The sequence below is a fragment of the Anser cygnoides genome, chromosome 14, assembly GCF_040182565.1.
Source record: "Anser cygnoides isolate HZ-2024a breed goose chromosome 14, Taihu_goose_T2T_genome, whole genome shotgun sequence".
Classification (NCBI taxonomy): domain Eukaryota; kingdom Metazoa; phylum Chordata; class Aves; order Anseriformes; family Anatidae; genus Anser; species Anser cygnoides.
Genome location: NC_089886.1, coordinates 12,838,304 through 12,862,779, shown reverse-complemented (window position 1 = coordinate 12,862,779; position 24,476 = coordinate 12,838,304). Strand labels below are relative to the sequence as shown.

Genomic DNA, 24,476 nt, shown 5'->3' with positions numbered 1-24,476 from the left:
CCCAGAGCAGCGTGCAGGGGGCTGGATGCTGGGGGGGGGGGTGCGGGGGGGTTGCTGCATGGGGAGTGTGCAGGGAGCAGGGCAGGGGCGCAGGGGGGAGCAGGGTGCAGGAGGGTGAAGGTGGGAGGGACTGGAGGAGGTGGCATGGTGGGAGGAGGAGAAAAGGAGGCGTAAATGGGGGGCCAAGGGGGCTGCAGAGCCTGGGGTGAGTGGGGAGGAGGAAGGAGCACGAGGAGTGAGGGGACACAAAACCAGGAGGGCCTGGGAGGACCTGGGATGGTGTACCCCTTCCCAGGTAACCCAGGGGCACGTCTGCTGCCTGCCCCCATGCCAGCCGTGGGAGCCTGGCACTGTCCCTGTTTGGGGTGGTGCAGATGTTTTGTTTGGGTCTAAAGGACCTAAAAAACCACCTGCTTGGTGAAGGAGGTGGTGAAAGGGTGAGAAATGGTCCCCAAGGAGCAGCGATGGAGGTGGGAGCCACAGAGGCTGCCCGCTGCCCGCACGTGCCCTCTCCCGTGGGGAGGCGAGGTGTGGGAAGAAGCTGCCAGGCACAGGCACCCGGGTTTTCACACTTTTATTGTAAAGCTTTAGGAAGGGCTAATTACAATGGAGTTGGTCATCTGACAGCTCAGCAAACAAACAGAACAGGAGAGAACGGAAAGGGGATCACGACGGTGTCATGCTCACTGCTCTGAACAGAAAGTTACAAGGGAATCAATTGTGCTCACAGCGCCCGGGGAAAACCAAGCCCAAGGCCGAAAGCCTTCCCCGCACAGGGAAATGCATCACACATTGAGAGCAATACAACCTTAGCAAGAGGCGTTGCCTTAGACATAGGTCACCATCTGAAAAATAGTTGGGTACTTTACTCTGCCATAGGATTTCTCCTTTAGAAAAGCTACACCTGCATGTACATAAAACTGTACAAAAAACAAGGCATCACAAGCAAGGAAATGAAATCTCGTATAAATAGAACCAACACTGAAGAGCTACAAAGGGGTCGCTTAGATCCTTCCCACGCAGCCCGCCTGCTCCCTGGCTCCCACCTTTGGTTTTACCCCTGGCTTGTCCTAGTGCAGTGTGAGATACGGTGAACCCCCCCGCAGAGGCATCCAACCCCCTCCTCTTCCCTGTGCTTGTCTAGGCTGGAGCCCGTGGGGAGCATCCCCCCACGTGCACGGAGGCTTTATCCTTCTGGCTTATAATTGTGCAAATGAGCTTCTTTCCAACAGCACCTCTTCTTCGTACAACCCCCTCACCCCCCCAACACTGGTCCCCAGTGACACCATCAGCTTCACCCTCCCCAATGGCCCCGTCCCAGCACCATTGCCCAGTATTTTCTCCTCCCCATGGATCTGCTGCCCCCTTTGGCAACCCATGGAGGACCCGCTCCCTCTGCCCCCTCTGTTCCTTCCCATACACCTGCCCTCACCCCCCCCCAAGATGCCCAACCCCTCTCCACCACCCATGTCTTCTCCCCACTGTGCTCCCCTCCAAAGACCCAGCCCCAACACCCCTCTGAGCGCCCACCCAAACTCGACACCCCTTATACCTCCAATCCCATGGCTCCCATTCCCATGTCACCCACCCCCATGGCTTCCATCCCTCCCATCCCCACGACATCCATCCCCATGGCTCCCATCCCCATAATACCCCTCCCCATGGCTCCCATCCCCACGGCTCCCATCCCTCCCATCCCCATGGCTCCCCGGGGACCTGTCCCCTCTGCACTCACCCCCCCCTTTGCAACACGCTCGCACTGAGAACATCGCCAGGCGCTCCAGGAGACAAGACAGCAACCCCAGCCACAGGGCTTGGAGCTTCGGGGTCCTGCTGGTGACCCCGAGCAGAAGGTAGGGAGCCCACCCGCAGGCAGCAGCCAGGGGAAGCTGGTCTTGGACAAGCACCCCTCTGATCTGGGTCTGCCGGGGGGTCCCCAAGAGGGGCACCGGACACTGCCACCGCCGGAGCCGCGGGGAGGCGTGAGCAGTCGAGTTGGCAGTGGAGTCAGAGATCCTGGCCAGCGCGGCCAAATTGCACATTCTGCCCAGTTAGGCCCTGAAACTACAGAGCTACAATTAAAAACAAGTTCAGGAGCGTGACCTGCTCAGGCAGCCAGGCCAGGAGAGCGTGGCCCCGCTGCGTGGCCGCGGGTAGAGCAGGGACGCCTGGACGGACGGCCACCCGGAGCGAGGCGCCTGCCCCACGGGGCCGCCGGCCGGCGGGTGGGGAGCAGCAGCGGGGGGCCGGGAGGAGGGTCCTGCCCCCTCCGGGTGGCACCCCGAGGTCCCCGGGGCAGGTGAGGAGCAGGGCTGGGGCCGCGCAGCCCCGCAGGTCACTGGGAGCTGGCCGCATCCTGCCACTGCTGCCCAAGCAAAGGGAGAGGAGCTGCTCAGAGAGGGGCTGCTGGAGGTTGGAGGTGGGCAGGGGGTCCCCGACAGGCACTGCAGCGCCAGCAGGGCAGCCCGCTGGCCGCAGCAGCCAGTGGGGCGGTGCCGGGGCGCTGTGTCCCTGCGGTGTCCCCACCCCGTGCTGGTCGAGCCATCGGTGAGAAGAGCCCCAGCCTCTCCCCGTGCACGGACCGAGGGTGAGCAGCGGGGGAAACCGTCCTGCAGCTACCACTGGCCTTGCTCCCTAAGGAAGATCCCAGAGATGAAGACGACCGACGTGCAAGTACGGGAAGAACAAGGGTGCAGCACAGCCCGTCCCCACGTCCCAGCGGGGATGGGGGGGACCGGGGAAGGGTGACCCAGGAATGAGGCATGAGTCCCCCAGAGCCCTCCTGCTGGGGTCACCCAAAAAACAGGCGGAGGTGCTCAGGGACGCACCACCTGGGCATCCCCGCTCCGGCGTGCGCATCTCCGGGAGCGCCGTCCCCGCCGCCTGCGCGGTGTCACCCGCTTGGGTACCCTGCAGGGGAGCCGGGGGCAGCGGGGACCGGACAATGGAAGAGAAAGCTGGAGCCCGTGAGAGCGGCCCTGTGGCCTAAGGGCGGTGGGACACCAGCGGGCAGGGGCGTGGTGGCCCCCGGCGTGACCCTGAGACAACGCTCCTCCTGACGAAGGCAATGGTGGCTTACAGGCGGACAGGACGGAGGTCGAAGGCATGGCACAGCCGGCCCCACCGGCATCCCCGGCCCCGCAGGAGGCACAAGGCAATGGGCTGAGACGCCACAGCCGATGCCGACCTCCCTGCCAGCAGAGTGGGACTGAGGGCTTCTCCGGACCCAGCCGGTCCCTTGCCTGGGGACTTCCCCGTCCCTCCTCTGGCCACGGGGCGCAGGGCCACCAGGGACACCCCCAGCGCGGCCCCCGCCTATGGCACCGGGCAGTCCCTAGGGACCCTGCAGCTTGTGGGCACAGTGACAACGTTCCGAAAGAGATCCAGGCTGAAAAATAGTCAAGTCCCTACAGTCCGGCTAGGGCTGCCCCTCTCCTCCAGCTCCCCAGCTGCTGTTTCAGGGACTGGTCACATCTCTATTTACAATATAGAACACGAGTGTGGGCCGGACGCTGCGCTCCCGCGGGCTCTTCCACACAGCAAACCATTCATAGCTGGAACTTGCTCCCTGTGGATTGGGATTGTGTGTGTGTGTGTGTTCATTTAAATGTCTTTTGTTTCAAGGACAATAAAAAGTTTCGATCAGGCAGGACTTGAATGTCATTCCTAAGGTTCGTATTTACAGGAGTCTACAGCAAAGAGCCGGGCAGCTCGCTCCCTGTGCGCGGGGACACCCCTCGTCCTAAGCCCCAGGAACTCCACCAGCTCTGCGCGGACCTTTGGTACGTCAGCCCTTCTCCCCGGCCGTGCCCTCCGCACCAGGAGCCTGCCCAGCCCTCCCCGACCACGCAGTTCAGAGGCATGCACCCGCAAGTGCTCAGAAATCGGGTTTTGAATGCCTTCACCCCTCCCACCCGCCCCGGAAAATGGGTTATAAAGGCGCTCCTTCCATCCCTGCCTTGCCCTGCCCTGCTGTCCTCACAGCCCCTGGGCACCTCAACCACCACCCGGAGGAGACCCGGCCACAGGAGCCCGTAAAGCATCGAAGTTTCAAATGTTCCTCTGGACGCTGGCCTCAGAAGCACGTCTGCTCCCAGCCCCTCGGGCCAGCCTCACAGGTATATCTCCCTCTTGGTGGTCTGGGACGAGGGGGTGGTGGCTGGCTGGAAGTCCGAGGTCTGGGTGAGAGGAATTTCCTCCATGGGAGAGTCCTTGCAGGGCTCATGGCTACTATTGGAGAAGGCACTGTACGTGGGGAGCAGGCGGAGGTTGGCCATTTTGGTGCTGCGCTCTTCTGAGAGTCTGGGGCTGCCATTCCCGACTTGCTCTTGACTCCCTCTGTCTTGGTAAGGCACAAAAGTGGAGAGTTTGAGGGCGTTCTTGGGCCTGCGGCTGGGGGAGGATTGGCCGGGCATCCAGCAGGTGTCGGAGTGGCCGAACTCTGTGCACTCCCGGGTACAGGTCCCAGTCATGGCTACATCGGGCAGAGGCCGGAGATCTGCAAGAAGCAAGGGAGAGCATTGTTAGGCACGGCCGGGACCCGCCAGGTCGGTGGCGTGAGGCTGTAGGTCTGGGGGGACACATGGGGTGACCAAGAGGGCCGGGCTCCCAGGCCAGAGGGGGACCCCGCGACCCCTTGGGAGGAGGAGCAGGGCTGGGAGGCCTCTGCCCTCCTGCAGCGGGGGGACGGGGACGGACAGACCCGCGGCCACCCGGAGAATGGAGGCAGAGCTGGGCGGGGAGCCCAAGGCTCCTGGCAGCCGATGCCTCCTGCCAAGCTCAGCCCAGCGCCCCATGGACAATAAACCCCTGCAGTGGGTGCGGGTGGGACAACGGCGAGGCAGAGCTCCCTGCGCCCACCCTAGGGCCCAGGAATCCCTCTGGTCCCGCACCCTTGGACACCCCAAAAGCTTCGTCATGCGTGGACAGGAGTCCTCAGGGAACTGCCCCAAACTAAGCCAGGCTTTTCACTGCCCTGAGGTACAGCCAGGTCTCCTGAGCACCAGCCGTGGGCCATCCTGCCCTGCTTGCCACTGGCCAGCCTAAGTACCAATTGGAGGTTCCTCCCCGAAACCAGCCAGAGGTCCTCGGAGACTCCAGAGTCTGAGAACATGGCGAAGCACACCTGGGCGAGCCCACGGCCACCCTAGACTGGCTGGACATTTCTGATACGCGTGGATCCCTGTCCCAGGTGTGTCCAAACTTCTCTGTGCCAAACACCTGCCCGTGAGAGCGCTGGATATCTGAGGGCATCACAGCTCCCTGCTTGCTGGAAAGTGGCCACCAGCTGCACCGCGTCGTGGGCTGGTGTCCTCAGGCACCGGCCACTCTCCGTCCCAGACATTTTGAGGCCTTGTTGTGCCCTGGCCACATGTCCTGGCCACAGGGAGTGCCCTTCACAGGTCTGCAGAGGCCCCAGTGTGGCATTTCCAGGTGGAGGTGAGCGACCCTTCAGGAGCCGTCCCGGACACAAGCCATCCCTTGCCACCAGCCCCCTCAGGGCACCACACAGCCCCCCCTCTGCCACCGCCAGGACACTTCACTGCCACAGGCGCCTGCTGGCAGCTCAAGGCTGGTGCCGATGCTAGGACAGAAGGGCAGGCTGCTCAGGACCCCTGGCCCTGGGAGGGAGCAAACCAGAGCCCTTTGTAGCGTGCTGAGGCTCTGTCCCTGCAGCACGTCCCTCCTGCCACCAGCTTGGGGCTCGAGGACACGTGTGTCCCCAAGTCACCCCGCACAGCTTTCACACACAGGCACCACCGTGGTTGCAACGAGGTCGCTGCAGGAGAAGGCTCTGTACAATGCTGGGAACGGCTGGAAAGGGTCAAAAGTGAGAGCTAAAGGGACAGGCATGGACGAGGGGGCACGGTTAGCAGTGAACCAGTGTGGGAACGTATCTTGCCCTAAAACAACCCCCACTGCATCCCAAATTGTCCCGTCCGCTGGCGCACATGTTAGCTGTGATATCCTGGCAGACGCCACAAGGACATACCTCCGTGCAGACCCCCTTCACAGCCTGCTCCGCTCAGGGGACTCTAATGAGGAGCAGAAAAAGGACGAGAGGGTCACATCAGTGCACAGCCCCAGCCTCCACCAGCCCCCCCCATTGCATTGCACCAAATCCCAAAATGTCCTCTCGGTACCCACTGCCTCCAAGGAGTCCCTTGGCCTCTCCTGGCCCCGCTCCAGCCTCCTTCAGGCTGCTTGGCCACCGCTGCCAAGCTCTCACTGGTTTCTCCAGCCTCACCCTAGCCTCCCAGCTGGCCCTTGCAGGGCTCACAGAGCCTGTGGCCACCCGGCTCGTGGTGGCCCAAGCCCTGCAGGCAGATGCGCGCACAGGCACACTGCTACGACCCAACTGGAGGTGTTTCCGTGGGCGCTCAGGTGGGCACACGCAGAGGAACCCGCGCGCAGGGGACAGCCATGCTCATGCTGCAGGGTGCAACAGCAGGGGACCAAGCATCACAGGGACCAAGGTGCCCCCACATGCCACCGTGAGAGCTCAGCTTGACAGCACAGGGCTTTGGGATCATTCTCAGAGCCATGGACGAATTGTCCTACCCTGAGCACATGCAGAGTTGCCTCATTTATTTTTCTGAGCCTCAGGTAGAGAGAAATACTCAAAGCCAGAGGTGGGACACCTCAGTTTTCACCGCTTAGGACTAACAGGATGCTCTGGTAGCCGCTGGCCATGTTGTGTTGCCTTTCACTTCTGTTCAAGAAGCAACGTCTCCGTCTCCTGTCATCTCCTTTCCCAATGCAAAATTTGGACAGCTTGTCATCATTTCCGCATCCAGAAAGCCTGGGTGCTGCTCACTCATGCAACGGGGAGTCCTGGGTGCCCCCACTTCCTGCTCCAAGGGAAGGTGCTCTGCCGAGGGTGCCGGCAGGGCTGAAATAAAGCCACCTCTCCAGGGAACAAAGCTATGGAGATTTCCTTGCGCCAATAGCAGCTGAGAAATCGCAGGGTCAAGCAGGAACTCGGTGTTCAGGGTCTTTTATTCTGCTTTTCCCATTGTCTGTTTCTGGCACGAAAGCCGTTTTCCAGCGTTGTCTCTTGCAGTGAGATGCTGGCACCCGCGCTCTCCGCTAAAGGAGCGCATTATGTGCCGCGAGCACAACCAGCTCCGCTTCCAGAGCCCGGGAACGGGGCAGGGTGCAATTCCTGAATAGCCCCAATTTACAGCAAACACGACCCCACGGCCTAATTCTCAGCACATGCCGGTGGGCTGGAGTTCAATGTGCCACCACAGGCAAGCACAAATCTTTGGGGGTAAGCGCCGGTGGGAATCCTGCCCACAAAGGGCCGATTCTGGGTGCGAGGTCCATGCAGACGCTGCATTTCCCAGAGCTTTGCCTGTTCACTGCACGCCAGAGGGGTCAGCCCATCCTGTTATCAGCATCTCCGTGCCAGAAGGCTGAACGTCCCTGCCCGGAGGGATGCGTGCTTGTTTGGGCATCTGCAGCCCACTGGTTCCCCCCTTTCTATTGCTTGGCTCTCTCCGGTTGCCTGGGGGCTGCTCGGCCTCATTGCATAGGAATGAGCCGGGGCAGTAAAAGTCGCATCCCTTTGAACTTTTCAGATGAAAAGGGGGCTTTTATGGGACATGCATTCAGAGATGCTCTGGGTCCGGCCCTGGCTGGAGGAGGGGAAGCTCCCTGAGCAGCAGCCCTGTTCTCCCCCCCTTTCTTCCGGCATCCAGGGCACCTCTGCTCTTTGGGAAGGAGTCTTGTGCCGGGCGGTCTCCATAGAGGCACATATTGGTGCCGCTGCTAATTATCTCTCTATATCCCACTTGCAAGGGCTCCTCTAGTAGCGTTATTGCTCTTCGTGGGAGATTTCAACAGTGCACTTGAGTGCCATTAGACAGGAGACAAAAGCAGGCAGCATCACTCAGCAGGCACTTCCATCTCCTGCAGTAGATGGGCTGGGGCTCCCTCGCACACTACAAGCCAGGTATCTTCAAGCACAGGCTGACAGCCAGCCCGGACCACAGCTTTTTGCCACCATCTCCAACGTGCACGCTCTGGTTTGGTTCTTCCACTCGTGTCAGACATCATCAGTACCATAGGCATGGTGCTCAGGGCTGGGGGAGCGGGGATGCTGCAGCACACGGGGACAGGTATTTAGGGGCGAGGGGATGCAGAGGAGCAGCTCTGGGAAGGAGGAACATGGGGCTGGGGGTGTGAGACAGCAGGGCACAGCAGAGGATGCAGAGAAGCCCAGGAGGGGGAAGAGGGAAGCAGAGCATGCAAGGAGGGAGTGGGGAGGCTCAGGGCTATGGGGAGATTGGGAGAGCAGCTGGGAGGCAAAGCAGGATGCATTCCTGAAGTGTTAGATTGGAAAGACTTGTCTTCCCTACCTGATGGCATGGAGAACATCAGACCCTGACTTCAACCAGCCCCCCCTGCTCAGAGCCCAACAGCACTGCTCCTCTCCCAGGCCATCCCACCTGGGATGGGGAAGCCAGGCATTGCTCTCCAAACTGCTGGCTTTTGGCCAAGGCAGGACACTGCTCCTAGCATGGGCAGCTTCACCAACTCCGCTCCCTGGTGTGGACACCTGGCAACACCACTCCTGCACCGAGCCCTCGGGGCTCTGCAGAGCATTGCTGGGACGTCCCTTATGGTGGTGACCTTCCACGGCACCCTGTCCCAGCAGGACCGTCCTCCCTGCCATGGGAACAGCTCCTCCCTGGTGTTGCTCTCTCCCACAGCTCCCTACAGCACACCTCCCTCATATTGGTGCCATTCCCCAGCTCCACCCTAGCTCACTGGGGCCATTCCTGCACCATCACTCCCTCCATGTCCCACCCCCAAAGCTCTCGCACCTACAGGCACCAGCACCTGCAGGCTTCCCCCAGTGGGCCCCATTCCCCCGCATGCTCCCGCTGCCAGGTACCATTCTCCTGCTCTCCCCAGGCACCACTCCCCTACAAGAGCCTACCTCCAGGCAGCACTCCCCTGCCGCGTTCCCCCCTACAGGTGCCATCCCCTCTCCGCGCCGCTCCCGGCAAGCACCGTTCCCCCACGGCGCTGATGCCTACAGGTACCGGTCCCCCGCGGTGCCACCACGTCCCCCAGGTGCCATGTTTCACAGCGCTGTTCCCTCCAGATACCTCTCCCCTGCGGTGCCGCTTGCTCCAGGCACCACTGCTGCATGGGCTGCTCCCTCACAGTGCAGCCGGTTGGGTAGCGCGCCCCAAAATCCTGGTTTTGTATGCTGCAGCCCCAGTGCTCTCCATGTCTTCACACCCCAGTGCTGCAGGGATGTGTTCCCTGTACCATCCCTCCCCTCGACGCACCCTTCTCCGTGCCCTTCTCCCGCACCTCTGGCAGCAGGAGATGCTCAACAGCCCGTCCCCGCTCGTCCCCTGACTTGGCGTGAGCTTTCTTTGGTGCACAGGAGCGCAGGGGCTCTGCCCCAATGCCCCTTCCCCTTCAGAGAGCTTTTGGGAGGGGGGAGCCATGCTGCAGGTGGCTGCAGAGCCCTGTGCTGCTTTGCAGAGCCGCGACACCAGGCCCTCCCCTTCAAGGCCCCCAGACGAGGTGGGCACGACAAGTGGATGCTCGCCTTCTGGACACGGGGGGACCGGAGCACCAAGCTCACCTCCTGCAGTCCCCCACCAACCCCTCTGGTCCCTGATTCCCACACTGCACGTGGCCACCAGCGCAAGCCCTCTGCCTCCAGAGCAGCACCAGCGTGACACCAATTTCTCTTTCCAGGCCTTGGGGGAGGCGGCTGGACCGATGCCCATTTCCACAGCGATGCTCCAGAGATCAATGAGCAGAGAAATATCAGAAGCTGAGCGCACAAGCGGCGCGCTCCCCGCCGTCCACGTCAGTCCCTATTTTTCCTAGAATGAGCTCATGCCATCCCCACAACACCCGGGCAGACGGTTTGCAGGACCACTCCTCGCACTACAACACCCAGACAGACGGCTTCGGGGACCAATTCTAGCACGACAACACCCAGGCAGATGGCTTTCCAAACTTAACACCGTCGTGACAGCACGCAGACAGATGGCTGCCGGTGTCTGGGAGCGACCCTACAGTGCCCATCAAGGTGGTTACTGCAGCTCCACGCCACACCTACAGATCTTGGGCCATGGTGAGCATCACCAGCGCTCGCAATAAATACTGAGAAAGATCCCGCTCTGATGTCAGCACACAGGTGGATCTCTCCTGGGCACCAAAGTCAACAGATACAGCGCACGCAGCCTTCTCCCCCAGACCCTGCAGCGGCGAGCAGCGCTCCCCTAACGCTGAACAATGGTGTCTAAACACCAGTGCAGACAGCTCGCTCCAAAGTTAATGGCCTGTCAGCCCCCAGATGCACACACGGATCAAACCATGGCCCCTGGAGTATATTACAGCAGCATATACTAACTGCAGCACCGAAGCAAACGACTTCCCAGATCCTGCCAAGGGTATCACAGCAGAACCAGTGTGTAATTAATGGGGACAGATGCACCCACCAGCCTCAGCATCACCAGCACAGGTAGCGTAACGCTAAAACGCTTTGTCACAGGCCTCGGCAGTGAGAGCCCGAGCCCAGGCTCCCAGGGGACATCTTCCACCTCCTTCCCTTGCTGCTGGGGCTGCAGAGGCCACGGCCCCGCCGCCGCTGCACCTGCGGCCCGCGGGTGGCTGTGACACACCAGCATCCTGCAGCCATCGCCGCGGCAAAGGGATGCGGGTCGCACCACTGGTACCGGGAGCATCCAGACCGAAGGCTCTGGGTCCTGATCATGCTCCTGAGGCTCAGAGGAAGACCTCCAAAATCACCTGCCCCCTGACTTCACCGCAATCCCTGCAGTACTCAGGGAAGCAAATCCCATCCCCTGTAACAGATTCTGCACTTGTGGTGCTGCCTGGATGATCTCCTACCCTGGCACCACGGGGCTTCAACCTTCTCTGGGCTATAAAAAGCAGAATTATTACATTAAATTACAGAATAATTACATTAAGAACTACCTTAATAGGATTAGGGGGTTCAAAGGTTAGGAAATGCCAAAATTAGGATTGTCCCTGCAGTCTTAATTCACTTCTTGAAAGTCTGCTTCGTGAGGCAGACCAGAGGCACTGTCTGGTGGAAAATATTTCCCCTGGGGTCTTTTGGGGCTGCAGGGGAGAGGACAGGAAAACCTGGGAGATGCACGGGGCTTTTTGGGGAGGGGCAAGGGCCTTTGCCAGTGAGACTCCACCCCACAGGCTGTGGAAACCAGAGACGGCACAATGAAAGGGTCAGGAAATCACAGCAAATTGCATCTTCAAAGCTTGGGGCTGGGGGGCAGCGGGATTCTTTTACTATGGAGTAAGCCCAGCCATTTCCTTCCCTATCTCCTTTTGGAAGCAAGATATCTGGGCAGGTTTCAACAACACTTTTCAAAATACTTGGTAAGCCACAGACATCCACCATGAAAAACCATTTCCTTGTCATTCAGGTTTGCCAAAACTCCAAACAACGTAAAGAGTCCAATAATAGGCATTACTGGGCACCCCTCCTCACCTATGCTCTATAAAACAGAGTGACAAGTCTCCCTCTGAGATGAAACCCCACTGCCTATAACACCCAAACACTGTCCTCTGGACAGCCAAGAACTCCTCATGACTCCTACAAAAGACAGACCTTCAACAAAAGACCACCCGGAAGGTCGGGCAGCCACGCAGTAACCAAACCAAACCGTGCCGTACCCAAATCACCTTCCTGGTCTCATGGTTCGCCCCTGCAGTACCCAGGGGAGCACCAACCCCTGGGACACCTTTTGGAGCACACAGAGGTCTGGACAAGGAGCTGGTTCCTCAGCCACTCTTCCCCTTCTGCCTTTTGCATCGTCCTCTCTAGCTGGAGCTAATGATGGTTATGTAAATCCGCAGAGGAACAACACCTGCCGTCCCCAGGGGCTGTCAGCTCATGCATGCCTCGTATGCGCATTCCTGCTGCCCAAATACCGACACAAATGCTGCGTGCATATTCCCACCTCGCCTTTGCCAACGCCTCCTGCGCACAGGATTCTTCCCAGACGCCCCTCAGCCTGTGTCCGTGGGGCTGACCTGTCCCCCTGTCCCACCAGGGCTCTCTGGGGACGCATGGAAGCATGGTCCAGGGACTCCAGCTGATGGGACAAGGTGACCAGAAGGAGCCAGGCCACCAAGAGCTCCAGCTACCTGCTGCCCTACAGCCAAGGAGCCACTGGCCCTCTGAAGCAATGCACTCTGCAGCCCCACGTCTGGGTGAACAGCAGCAGAGCAGCGGCCACGCTGTTGTAGCACCAGGCCCTGGCAAGCTCCCGGTCCTTATTATTATGGGTTGCTGACATCTCCCCACATACAGCAGTCCTCTTACCCCATCTCCTTCCTCCCCTCCCAGAGCTCCCACAGACCTCTCCCATGGCTCCTGCGGCAGGATCGTGCCCCGCACCCCTGCCACTGTCCCCAGGAGGGGACGAACGCAGCAGCATGGCAGCCCCAGGCCACCCACCAGGCACAGGATGCGTTAAAGCAGCAAATGATTCAAACAGAAGGAACCTGGCCGGCTAATCCCAGAGCTTTACTTTGCCTGTGAAAGGCGGAGGTCTAATCCTGCTGCTGTGGCACAGGGTGGGGGACACACAGGGGTCCCCCCCAGCTCCCATGGGAACTGCAGCATCCTACCCCTGGGGCCAGCCTTGGCACCCTCCTGCCGCTGCAGCCAGCCTCCCTCTAAGGGTTAACTCTCCTCATCGGAGCTTCTGCGAGCTAATTAGAAAGAGCCCAGGCAAGTGCGGTGGCAGACACCGCTGCACTTATCTCCCCACTTCCGGGGCTCTGCCCTTATCATTTAATTAAAGCTGCAGCCGTGCTTCCCTTCCTGGCAGCAGCTCATCAGGGAGGGCACTGGAGCTTGCGGCAGCCTCGGTGGGAAGCGGTAGAAGGGCAGGAAACATGTCCTGGGAATGCCAAAAAAAGGGAGAAGCCGACAGAAGGACACTCCCTTTGGGCAAGCTGCTCTCAGCCCCACTCCAGGCAAGCAGCAGCCCATGCCATGCAGCACCAGCCCCCCAGAAAAGAACTGTGACCCCCCCCCCCCAACTGCTGCTTGAAGGCTGCACCAGGGCGTGTGGGCACAGCTACGTGGGGGATGCGTGCTGGCATCCCTTCGGTGCAAACCTCAGCCTTTTGGGGTAAACAACCCCCAGCCGATGCTGACAGCTTCTGTGCCAAATTCCACACCTCTCTTCCAAAGCATAGTTAAGCTAATGTGTCTTGAAAGGAAATTTTTATAACCAGTTTGTTAGCACGGCTGAGACAGCATGTCTTGTTCTCAGAAAACAGCTGGAATGCCTTAGCTAAAACTTAAGAAAGAAAGAAAAAGAAATCAACCTGAGGGAAACCCAGCATGGAAAATTTAAGCTTTAGTGTTGGAAATCTGCTGAAGTGATAAGCAATTGAAAATAAGTCTGTATAATGCAAAATGTCAGGCAGCCCGGGGCTGCACGGTCTATATAATGATCCCCACCGCAGGTTGTGAGGGGAGATGCGGGCGCACGCCCGGCACGCTCCGAGGGGAGGAAGGGGGTGACCGTGCCGTGCTCCTTCCAGTGCTGCTCGCCTCCTGGCTCCTCGGCCCTCCCAGCCCCCTGAGCGTATGAGTGAGAATTAATACAGGGGAAAAAAAAAAAAAGTCTTTTTGCAGGGGGTTTTGGACCTCACCTAGAGGCTGGCGTTGGACAGCCACGTGCCAGCCCAGGAGGTGACCGCGAGGTGCACCAGGACGTGGGACACCACGCCGGCTTTACAAGCGCTCTGCGCTTGCTCCTCGGTGGCTGCCTTTCATTGTACGCTTGTATTGCGGCTCTTGTGTCAAGGAGAAAAGAACTGGCATACGTGTGTCTGCCTTTGAACAAAACCATTGTTAAGCTCCATCAACAATTTAATAATCTTTCACTAGCAGGACAATGAATCAGGGGAAATTGTTCTTGCAGGGGGGCCAGGAGCCGTGCAGCAAAGCGCTGCTCAAGGCCTTTGAAGTCACATAGGTGTTTAAGTGACAAAAGAAATCACAACTTTATGAAAAGGGCTGGCCTCAGCCGGGGGGGGCTGCAGACAAAGGAACCCCAGAGCACAAGGGGGAAACGCAGAGCAGGGGGAGGAGGAGAAGCCGCCCCTGGAAGGGGCTCAAGCCTAAGCCCCAAGGAAGCTTGGAGAGGAATCAGCAGTATGGATTTGTGTGCTGGTGCTTTGTTTCCTTTCCAGGATCTTTCCTGGGATGCTTAAGAGCAAAGAGAGCACAGGCTCCTGTTGTTTCACCTTTTTTGCAGTCTGCCTGTAACAGCCTGCTGGTTCCCTGCACAGTATCGCAGACCCCAAGAAGGGAGAAAAGCAGGGAGCAGGTCCCCGCAGGGCTCCAGCAGCGAGCAGCGGGCATTTGGAGGGCCAGGGGATGGGCACTAGACCCAGCCTGATGCTCTCGGGCACCACAGGGTGTGGGCACCCAGAACCACGTCCAGCCTGAGAGCCCAACGCAGGTGAAATGCAGCATGCACCAGTTTGGGTGAGCATTAAGGCAGGGACATGGCCCTGAAGCTGAGACCCCGCACACGGCTTCAGCTGGGGGCTGTCACAGCAAAAATGAGAAAGGGTTTGGAACGAGGAGAGGATCGGGTAGGGTGTGCTCAACCACAAACAGATAGCCCTCCCTGAAAACACAGCCAAGAAACCAGGAGGAACACCCCGGCACCAGAGGAGGGTGTCAGGCTGCCAGCTGCTGGAAGGTGAGGAGCAGCCCCTGGGGGAGAGCGCGAACCAGGCACTGAGGCCGGCTGAAAACGCACGTCCTTCGCTCCCCAACAGCCACACGCTCACAGGTTGGAAGTCCGCAGCGGATGGTAAATGGTAAAGATTTTTGTGGCTGGCGCACGGCAGAAGCAGCAAGCACACTGGCCAAATCCTCCCGCAGTGCAGCCAAAATTCCTGCCAAGGAATCAGCCCAGGTGGTTAACGATTCTGAATTAAACGGCTTGCCATCGTGCTGGCATGAATCCCCACGGAGGCACGGGGAGCTTTGCAGCTGATGGCTGTGACTGGGGAGATCTCATCTCCTGGAAAAATAGGAGGCGTCAACGCCACTGCAGCTTGCTAAAGGTGAGCAAGCACAGGAGGACATCAGCTCATCTCTGAAAACAGGGAGGTTTAGGAATGGGAAAAAGAGCAGACTGCGGTTTGTTTAGGGAAAGAAAAAAAATTCATCAACCTTCATCTGACACTGATGGAAACTGCTCTGCCCTATGCTTGCTGTTAGGATGGCAGAAAGTCAGCCTCATGGGAGAGCGGGAATGGGAAGGGAAATCTCCCCTCTGAGGGGGAATGCCAGCCTTCCCACCCCTGGGTGCTGCAGCTTGCTGGCTGCGGGTCGGACACCACAAAGCCTGCACCCTTGTAAGGAGGGCTGCCAGGCACTGAATGAATACCACATGCTTAACGAAGGAGCAAGGATTACACCTAGCAAGGCGTGAGGGACACATCCTCATCTCACACTTGAGGCAAGCTAGCCGAAGGGATTTGCCAGCTCCATCACCCCCAATGCACGGCACGAGGGAACAGCAGGACTATCAGGAGGAGATTTTGATTTCATGGTCCACCAGAGATAGATGAGAACTTCCCAAATGGGTCCAAGGGCAAGATTTGTTCAGGTTATTTTTCAAAAAGGAGAAGATAATAGCAGCAGCTCTTACAGTTCAGTAAAAAATCAGTGTGTAGCACTGAGCGAAGCAGCAGCAAACCTGTTGGAAAGAGCAGCCCCGACCTGGCCAGGTAGAGAGCTCAAAAGCATCTGCAATTTGAGATGTATAAGATCAGCAATTGACCCTCAGGAAGAAGCTATTAATCATCATTAAGGAGGTTTATGTGCCAAGTGACCGAGAGGCAAGCCGTCCCGAGTCTCATGACATGGGTTAGCAGAGAGGGAAAACAGGGCTGGGAGAACAAAAAAGCAAAATGCATGCGGGCAGCAGGGTTTGCCTGCAGAAGTGCCGTGGAGAAGAGCCCAAAGGCGGGCAAGCCGAGGGAAACAATGTGGGGAACAATGCTGGCAAAGCAGCTTTGTCTTCGGGAAAGTGAGATATTTGCTTTCGCTCACTGATGTATCTGCATCTCTGTGGGTGCCCCTTCCTGAGTGTGTAATGAGCAGCAAGACGCTAGACGTGGAATACACAATTTCTTTTGCTTTTATTCATTTTCCTTCTAGATAATAATAAGTCTTGCTTTTGTCAAGATCCCTGTTGTCTGGGTAATTTCATCTAGAGATCCTCAAGGAACAGAGATCTCCATATCCCTCAAAGTTTAATATCTTGGTTTTAGCTGGCATATTTTCAAGCAATAACTTATATCGCTGAAGAAAAAAAAAGTTGACTTATGTTTAATTGGTGTTATACTAATTACTAGCAAAATACATCAGGCAAATACCATGTCTACTCACTCTGTCATTTTACATTCCCTACTCCATCTTCTCTTTCCTCAGCAGCTATAAAACAACACAACATGCTGTTCTGACGCATCCCTGAACAAAGATCAGACCCTAACCCTCTCCCTGCTCTCGCTGCCTCCTCGCTTGTTCACTTCCGAGCAAGGGCATTTTAAAACAGACACGGTCACGTAACTGATGGAGAACTGCTGCTGTCGTGCACCCGTGCCCATGCAGCTCCAGCATCCTGCTTTTCTCTCCCATCCCATTCCCTAGCCTCCCCCCTGCAGAGGGACGACGGCCATCCGCAAAAGACCATTTTGCTTTTTACAACCTGAATAAGTAAATGGCTGCAGCCAGCCTCAACCAGAGGCACACATACGTGCCAGCTGAGCTGCTTTATTCCTGACTTGTAGCACTTCTGCTGGCTCACCCGCCGCAGGCTATCTGGGAAGCCCCATGCCCGCAGCCGCACGATCCCCAGGCACAGCAAACACGCACAGGCAGCGAAACAAGCAAAGCACACAAGTGGCTGCAGGTGCTTGTAGGAGCTCGTTGTGCTGCTCAGAGCAGGCAGAGGGGATGGAGAGGGAGCCCAGACACAGAGCTGACCGCTCAGCGGCCACGTGGGCCCCGGCCCCGAGCAGGCTGCAGGGCTGCATCAGCTCACATGAAATGAGCCCTAGATCCTGCCGGGGAGCCTCGGCTTCCTTAGAGGAAAGGCAAACGCAGGGGCCGATACGGTTAGATAACCTCTGAGTCAAAGCAGCCTATCCTTGGTAGCTCTCGCCAGATGCCATGACTAATGTTAGATTTATGGAGTGTCCTCTCTGCAAGTAAAGCAAAGAGCTAGCGTTACAACCACTTAATGGAGGTGACTTCAAATCAGGATGGATGAGAGCTTGTGGGAAGGAGACAGGAAGAGAGATTCATTGATAGTGAGAGCACAAAGGATAAAATCCTGGGGAAGAGCGAACAACTGAGACTGACATTTGACCTGTCTCAATAGCAAAGCTCACGTTGATTTCACTGGGGACAGGAATGAATCCTTTATCCTCTATCTCACGCCGACAAGAGGGATTTTCCATTTGAGGGATCTACAGCTGACCGATCCTTCAAATTCAGGCACATGCTATTTTTATGAGAAAAAAATGCAGTGTGAAGTCCTCAAGAAGCTCAAATAGGAGAGTTCATAAGCTTCTCGGGCATTAAGTTTAAATCCCACACTAATGCAGGTCCCTTTACATGGGAGGAGGCGCTGGCAGGCAGGCAGGCTTATAGAGATGCTCAGGTGCATTCGGAGAAAGATAAAGGGGAAATAACCGAGTTAGATCATAGAGGAGCTGGAAATGGCATGTCAAATTACTTCAAAAGGAGCTTTCTAAGGGAGCAGCTCTTTGAAAACAACAAATAGTCTGGGACTGCTGAGGGATCCTAGTTGTCTATTGCTTTTACTCTCCGTTGCTTATTCTGGTTTAGACATATTCTAAATCTGAGCTCCGACCTCACCCGGCTGCTCATTGCCCTTCTGCAGAAGCCCTGCTTCCTGCAAGTTCAGCTCCCAGGGGAGCCCCACAGTAGCCAAAACAGCAGAAAGGAATCCAGCAGGACACCAACCTGCTCCGCTCCCCCATCCAGTTTGCCAGGCAGCCGGCCGGACAGCCGTGCCAGCGCAACACAGCTCAGGGACAGGCATGGGCAAAATGCAACAGAGGAAGGGAGCTGCCTGTTCTGGCACCCTTGCTAACAAAACACACAGGGTTCTGGCTGTGGTGAGCAGGTTTGGCAACCAAAATGCACCTAACTCAGGTGCTGGCTGCCTCTCCATCTCCTGTAGATGTCACATGGACCATCTGCAACTGCTCCGGACCACCTGTCTGAACAAATACAGGACAATGGGTCTCAAGCCCTGTTCAAATGCGTATTTCAAAGTGTTACAGAAAACGCAAACAAGGAGCCTGAAGGAGCTTCATCCAACCTTTCCTTCTGAGCAGTGTCCTCTCTGGAGGAGCAACACGCTGGAAAAGGAAGAAGAGACAAGACCCATGCTCTTGTCCCTGCTGTAGACTTGATTCTAAGCTTCTTCCAATAACAAAGCTAAACGACCTGGCCCCAAATCCGCAAATAGTTTGGGGATGACAACCTATTATTTGGCAAATAGACTTGGTACTGAAGAAAGGGTGCTTAGATATGGTGCAGATAAGAATAGCTACTGATGACTGGTACACTTTGGCATTTGCAGCCATTGCCAGGCAATAGCAAAGAACCTAACCCCTGCGTGGGCTGAGTGGCTGTAACCTACACCTCCCCTTGCAGCTGACACTGTGCAGGTGAAGAGTTCCCCATTTTAATGCCAGAGAGCTGCCAGAGCATGTGCCTAGACAGGTGAGAGCTGGGAGCCAGCCCCACTGGGATGCCATGGTGGAGGAAAGCATTCCTGCCCCAGAGCAGGGACGTGGCATCGCCTGGTGGGCTGGGAAATCCTCCCTCGTCTGAGACAGCAGGAGTCTTCTCCCCTGCATAAGCTCATTTATAGGTCCTAGATAACAACTGTCTCCTCCCATCCGTTTGCAGTAGGCTCCTCTCCGAAAAGTCTCAGCAATCACTGTGGAGCTGACTGAGCCTGGTGGCTCCAAAACTGCTCTTCCCTGTTCATTTGTTTTGGTTTAATAAGCTAAAATTTTGAAATGCTTCCAAATGGAAGAAAGAATAGATGTAAGAAAAATGATGGGACTTGCTCCACCTGGTTAAGTTCAGAGCAGGAAGAATGCAAAGGACATAAGAGAAGGGAGATAACATTTATCCATCGTCCTCCCACAGAGAGCACGAGGGAATGGAAGATGCCACAGCCCAGCACAGGGCTGGAAAGAATAGCAGAAATCTCAGGAATCCCATTCTAAATGCAGGAGACACACACACAGCCACAGGGAGTGATATATTCTCCAAGAGAAGGCACCTTCCTACTGAAATATGAAGCTTTTGTCTCTGGGGCACTGACTCAGAGCAACTGTCCTGCCCAGATTTCTCATAAGCTGCAGCCACAGTTCAGGGACAGAAAGGGTGAAAAAAGTCATCAGAATCCAGCAGGGAAATTTGGCTCCTTCAAATAACCCCTCTGGAGATGTCCAGGATCTGCCAAGGATCTTTGGAGAACTTCAGGACAATCTTACATGTGCATTACCACATAATCCTGTGAGACAAAAAGAGAATGTCAAATAAATTATTAAAGCTATTTTGGACAGCCTCTGAAGCAAGTGGCATCCTCCTCAGAAGGTCTTGAGAGGATTAAAGGCATTCTCTGTAGCTGGTAGCGATGTATTTGTTATTGAGTCGGGGGAAGAAAAAACAGCTGTACTGTTCCCCCTGGGATCCTCAGTACAATTAAGGAAGGTGACACGGGTGGTGTGGCATGCCATGGCTGCTCTGACCTGAATGACTCTTTCGTAAGAGCCGCTTTACCCAGACAAGGGTGCTGGAAAATATGGAAAAGAAGAAATAGGGTGAGAACGAGTTTGAAGTAATAGCTCAGACAGAAATGGCATGTTGAAACCAGGATGATGTAATCCATGACCATTAGCCATCTCTCAGACTGTCTCTCACGATAAGAATCTTTTCCCACACCACTCTTAAGGAGCTATTAGGAAAATCAGACGCTATCTTTTGGGATGAACCAACATTAGGTGAAGAAAGCAGAGAAGCTCCTGATTTCTTATAAAGAAGTGCAGATGTCTGCAGACCGGAGGACCACTGAGAAACCCAGATGTAATTTGTAGAAGCAGATGAGATGTGGAAGATGGTCATAGGGAACCCTTCGTAACACATACCCTAAACAAACAAGAGCAGGGCTTGGAAACCACTCGTAACAGTGAAACACCTACAATGGGCAGCTCCAACCCTGATGTCACTGAGTGCTAAAAAGCAGGAGGCTACAGATTGGTAAGACATAAATCTCAAGAAATCTCAGCTACAGAGTCCAAGCACCAGCCAGACCCAAGCCAGTGGTCAGAGGTGACCTTGTGGCCCCCAGCAGAGGGGACACAGGCATGCAGTGCCAGCCAGAGACCACGTTTCTTCGCTCTACAGACAGCAGCATTGACCCAGTCCCACCCCCATCCAACAAGGTGAGACTTCTGCTACAGAAAGGTCTCGGTGCCCCAGATGTCCTAGCCAGGCTCACTGGTGCTTGGCTGGGAGCAGCACAGAGCCAGCTGGAATCCCACAGCCAAGCAGGGAGCCCAGTCAAAAGCATTCCTCAGCGCTCTGCAACAAAGCAGAAATGCTGCAGGGTACGGTTGAAAAAAAATCCGCAGACTGAACATGTGCTTGGAACACTTTCTGCGAGACAAAAGGGACATTTAAAGATAATGCAAAAAAAGAAGAATAGGTTTTAAGATGTAGAGACTTCATTCTGGCAGATCTGTGTTGGAGGAGACAAAGTAATTTTTTTTTTGTCCCATCTGCTGGCTGGAAGGAACAGAACAACAATAATAGCAAGGCGCTTAAAGAGAAGCTCATGACCAGGCTGAAACTAAGCAGAAGATGGGGGAGAGCAGCTGCCCAATTCTGCAAAAAACATCTCAGCACCACAAGCATGGGGAGGGCTCTCCTGAGCCACCCGTGCTCACCCAGGGCAGATGGGGCACACGCAGCCCAGCACCACCAGAAGCAGCTCAGTTTGTGCTCAAAGGCAAGAGGATAAATGCCAGCCGCCACGTTACGTCTGCGCCCGGTGGTGCTAGGAAGCTGTGGGCCATCATCTGGCTGCATCCACACCGATAAGAGGTTGTTGGCAAATGGGAGGTCATGCAGAGACAGAAATTATATGATGGAAAGGAAGACATGAGCTACAATCAGACGTGTAGCAAAGGGGAGCAGGAGGAAAAATCTCCCCGGGCTGCCTGGAAGGGCTGCCAGCAAGCAGCACGTACATCCAAGCCCTGCCAGATGTTGCTGCTGCCCAGGAATGGGGCTGCAGGGCCACGGTGGCATCGTGAGCAGATGGCCGTGGCTGGGAAGAACCAGAGGAAGGGTGGGAGGAAAGGAAGAGGGACCCAGCTGCCAAAACGTCTTGCCTTGGCTCTGCTCGCAGGAAGAGACTTCACTCAGCTCGAGTGTATCAAAAAGAACTTTAGATGTTGACTTGCTTGCACGTGATCTACAAGCATGCATGAAGTGAGACATCTTCTGATACTGTCAGGTTCAATGGAAAGAAATGGAAGCTAGAGCTGCTCAAGTGGAATTTTAAGTACAGGCTTGTGAAATTGGGGGCAGAGAGGACCCGCAGCTGGAATAGCTCACCGGGGCTCTCACACGTTCACCACCAGCCTGCTGTCACAGCCGGATCTGTTCAAAGCAGCGCTCCCACTCAGCCACGGCACGCTGCCAAAGTCACAGGGTCAAATTGTATGACCTGCATCACAGGCAAGCTGGACGAGCTGCTCCTCCTGCCTTTGCCATCAACCCACCAATCGTTCTCAAAAGAAAGAAATCCAGACCTAAAGGGTCTTATTAAGCCCAGCAGCCAAGCCCTGGGAATGGTGTTTTGATTCACTCACTCGGGCTGAGCTGAGGTGCCTTCAGAGCGGGGCCGAGCATGCAGCCCAAGCAAACCTCCCAGGAAACGCAGATTATCATTTTGTGCATCACCCCCCACCCATGGTGGAATTTCCTCCCCAGAAGGGGAGCTGTGAGGATCAGCTCATTAACATCTGTGAAGTACAGATACTACTGCACTAAGTGCATTGCAAAAGCTCACGGGATGATTGATAATTACAGATTCAGTGCGGGGTTGTAATGGCATGCATTAAGAGTGGCATGGGGTCCCCATTTTAAATAACGGGGATAAAACAAATTCAACATTTCCCCTGTTCTGTGAGCTAGAGAACACGACTCAGGAATGCTTCAACCACTATATTGTCATCTCAGGTACCTCCGCACCACACAATGGAGAGAAACAGCCTTCAGGTAACATCTAGCAGCTTTCATGTAATGCTTCCTAAATTGCAGTTTGGTCCTGCAGTCTTACCAAGTGCACACCACAGGAGAAAGGAACGAGTGCAACACCTGCATCATCCAGTCTCCACGTGTGCTACGATGGGGCAGATTTTTTGTGGCACAGAATCGCTCCCAAGCTCCTTACCGAAGGCTCCCTTTTAGCCAGGCAGCAGGAGCAGCCATCCTTAGGGAAGGCAGCTGGTAGCCAAGTGGGAGACCAAGCCCAGCATCCTCACAGGAATGGGCAACAGAGTGGCAAAATGCAGGGGAGGAAGCAGTGGGCAGCTAGATAAAATAGCAGGGATGAAAAATGCCAGTGATGACTGGGGAGCTGGCACGTCAGTGCCAAGATACTGGAGAAGTCTCCATCAGTAACATCATAATTCCTCCTGAAAAGGACCTGGCTCAGCCCCTGCAATACAGCATTTTACTGCAGTCTGCAGAGTAAAAGGTGTCCAAAAAAGGAGGACACTGATTTGTGTGTTAATCAAGTGAAGAACCATCTACAAAGAAGAGGCATGGATCTGTCTTCCAGTTGAAGAGCTATAAATAGCCTTGCATACTTGCTTATCAGATTGGTTCGGCTGCAGGGATAATCTCCTGGAGAAAGCAATGGAAGCCCTGTTATGTTGGATATTTATAACTAGATGAAAGCCTAGAAAATGCACAGTCGTGTCAGTCTTGAGCTCGTGCCGCGAGATAGGGTGTGTGGGATCCAATTAGTCTCTTCGGTTTAATATAAGGTCAAGAGCAGCTTAGTCTCCCCAGCGCCACGAGAACAGGGCCTGGCCCCCCCGGTGGGGCTGCTACTGCTCGAGTGGCTCCAGGAGCACAGCGAGATTCTCCCCACGGGACCACAATGGTCCCACACCACTGCTGCTGGGGGGCAAGGCCTAACCCTTCCCTTGGCAAAGGAGACGTCCCACGTTGCAGCAAGGTCTGGGGCAGGCTATGGGAAACAGCCCCAACAAACCAACACGACACAACGGGTACCTCATGATGGCCAAACGGCACAGCCCAGCGCCAGGCTGCCCTCAAAGCCCTGACCCCACCCCCTTGCAGTCATTGAGCTGCCTCTGCCAGATTATCTGCAGTGCACCAGGACTACAGGGTTAATCCCCAGAGCCGTGCCCTGCCACGGCCTCTGCGTGAAGCTGGGTTTGTGGAGGGCAGGATGGCTGCTGGCAGCACCAGAGCAGCCAACGGCTGCCACATGCAGGGAGCAGAACAGGTTAGGGGCGTCCCCAGGAGCCTGTGCACACCTCTGTCCTGCCTGGCTTTGTTCGTGGTGGGGTGTGGTGACTCCTGTCCTCTGAACACCCACAGGTCTGTTATCCCCATGCTATCCCCTCAGGGAGGCACCGAACACTGCAGTAACTACAGACTGCCTACCCTCTGTTTTCTGCCACAGCCCCTCCAGGTTCTCCTCTCTCACCTTGCGCCTCCCTCATCTTCTCCGGGTCACCCTTCCCCTTCAAAGGCTCCAGCCTTCCTCTCCCAGCCCCACAGCTACCACCACTCCTCCCACACCCATCAGGACAGCCACCTGCAGCTCTCTGCATGCCTGCCTTCAGCCTCCCGCATGCACATGGCTGGTACCCAAGGACACCTGAGGAGCCCGCAACCACTGTCCTGCAGCAGGGTTCCAGGAAAGCCTCCACATTGCTCTTCCCAGCAGACTGGCTGGTACTTTAGGGAAGAAAGGGGTCTGTAACATGCTCCTAGATAGGAGGGTGCCTCATATTGCCAGAGCAACGCATGGATTTGGGAGTCCTGCCAGACTTGGCACCATCTTGCATTGCTTCAGCAATCACAGCACAGGAATTCCAGCATTCCCCTAGGAACTCACCTGGGGAGAAGGGGCAGATGCTCTGCTAGACCTTCAAGACCACAAATTGCTCTGGGCACATCACATTCCTTAGGAAGGGGACCCAGCAGATTTCCAGCTCTGAGACCATCTGAACACACTCCCAGCCCTGTCCCAAAGTCAAGAATACTCCCAGAAGTAGGAGACATCGGGAAGACCCTTCACACTACC

At 56.2% G+C, this 24,476-nt stretch overlaps 1 protein-coding gene across 6 annotated transcripts in view; it reads right to left on the bottom strand.

Moving 5' to 3' along the window:
• Positions 1-559: 559 nt before the first annotated feature.
• PCDH1 (protocadherin 1) overlaps positions 560-24,476 on the bottom strand; it is a 48,152-nt gene continuing 24,235 nt past the window's right edge. Inside the window, exons 5-6 of one of the 6 annotated variants that reach the window (XM_067005506.1) lie at positions 5,993-6,035; positions 4,360-4,498 (exon numbers count right to left, since the gene is read on the bottom strand). In XM_067005506.1, the coding sequence (XP_066861607.1) occupies positions 6,010-6,035 (26 nt within the window). In that variant the 3' untranslated portion in view covers positions 4,360-4,498; positions 5,993-6,009. Of the gene's footprint in view, positions 4,499-5,992; positions 6,036-6,131; positions 8,105-16,939; positions 17,275-18,173; positions 18,322-19,584; positions 19,635-24,476 lie in introns of those variants that run through there. The other 5 variants (XM_067005502.1, XM_067005507.1, XM_067005503.1 and 2 more) reach the window with 5 other exon arrangements.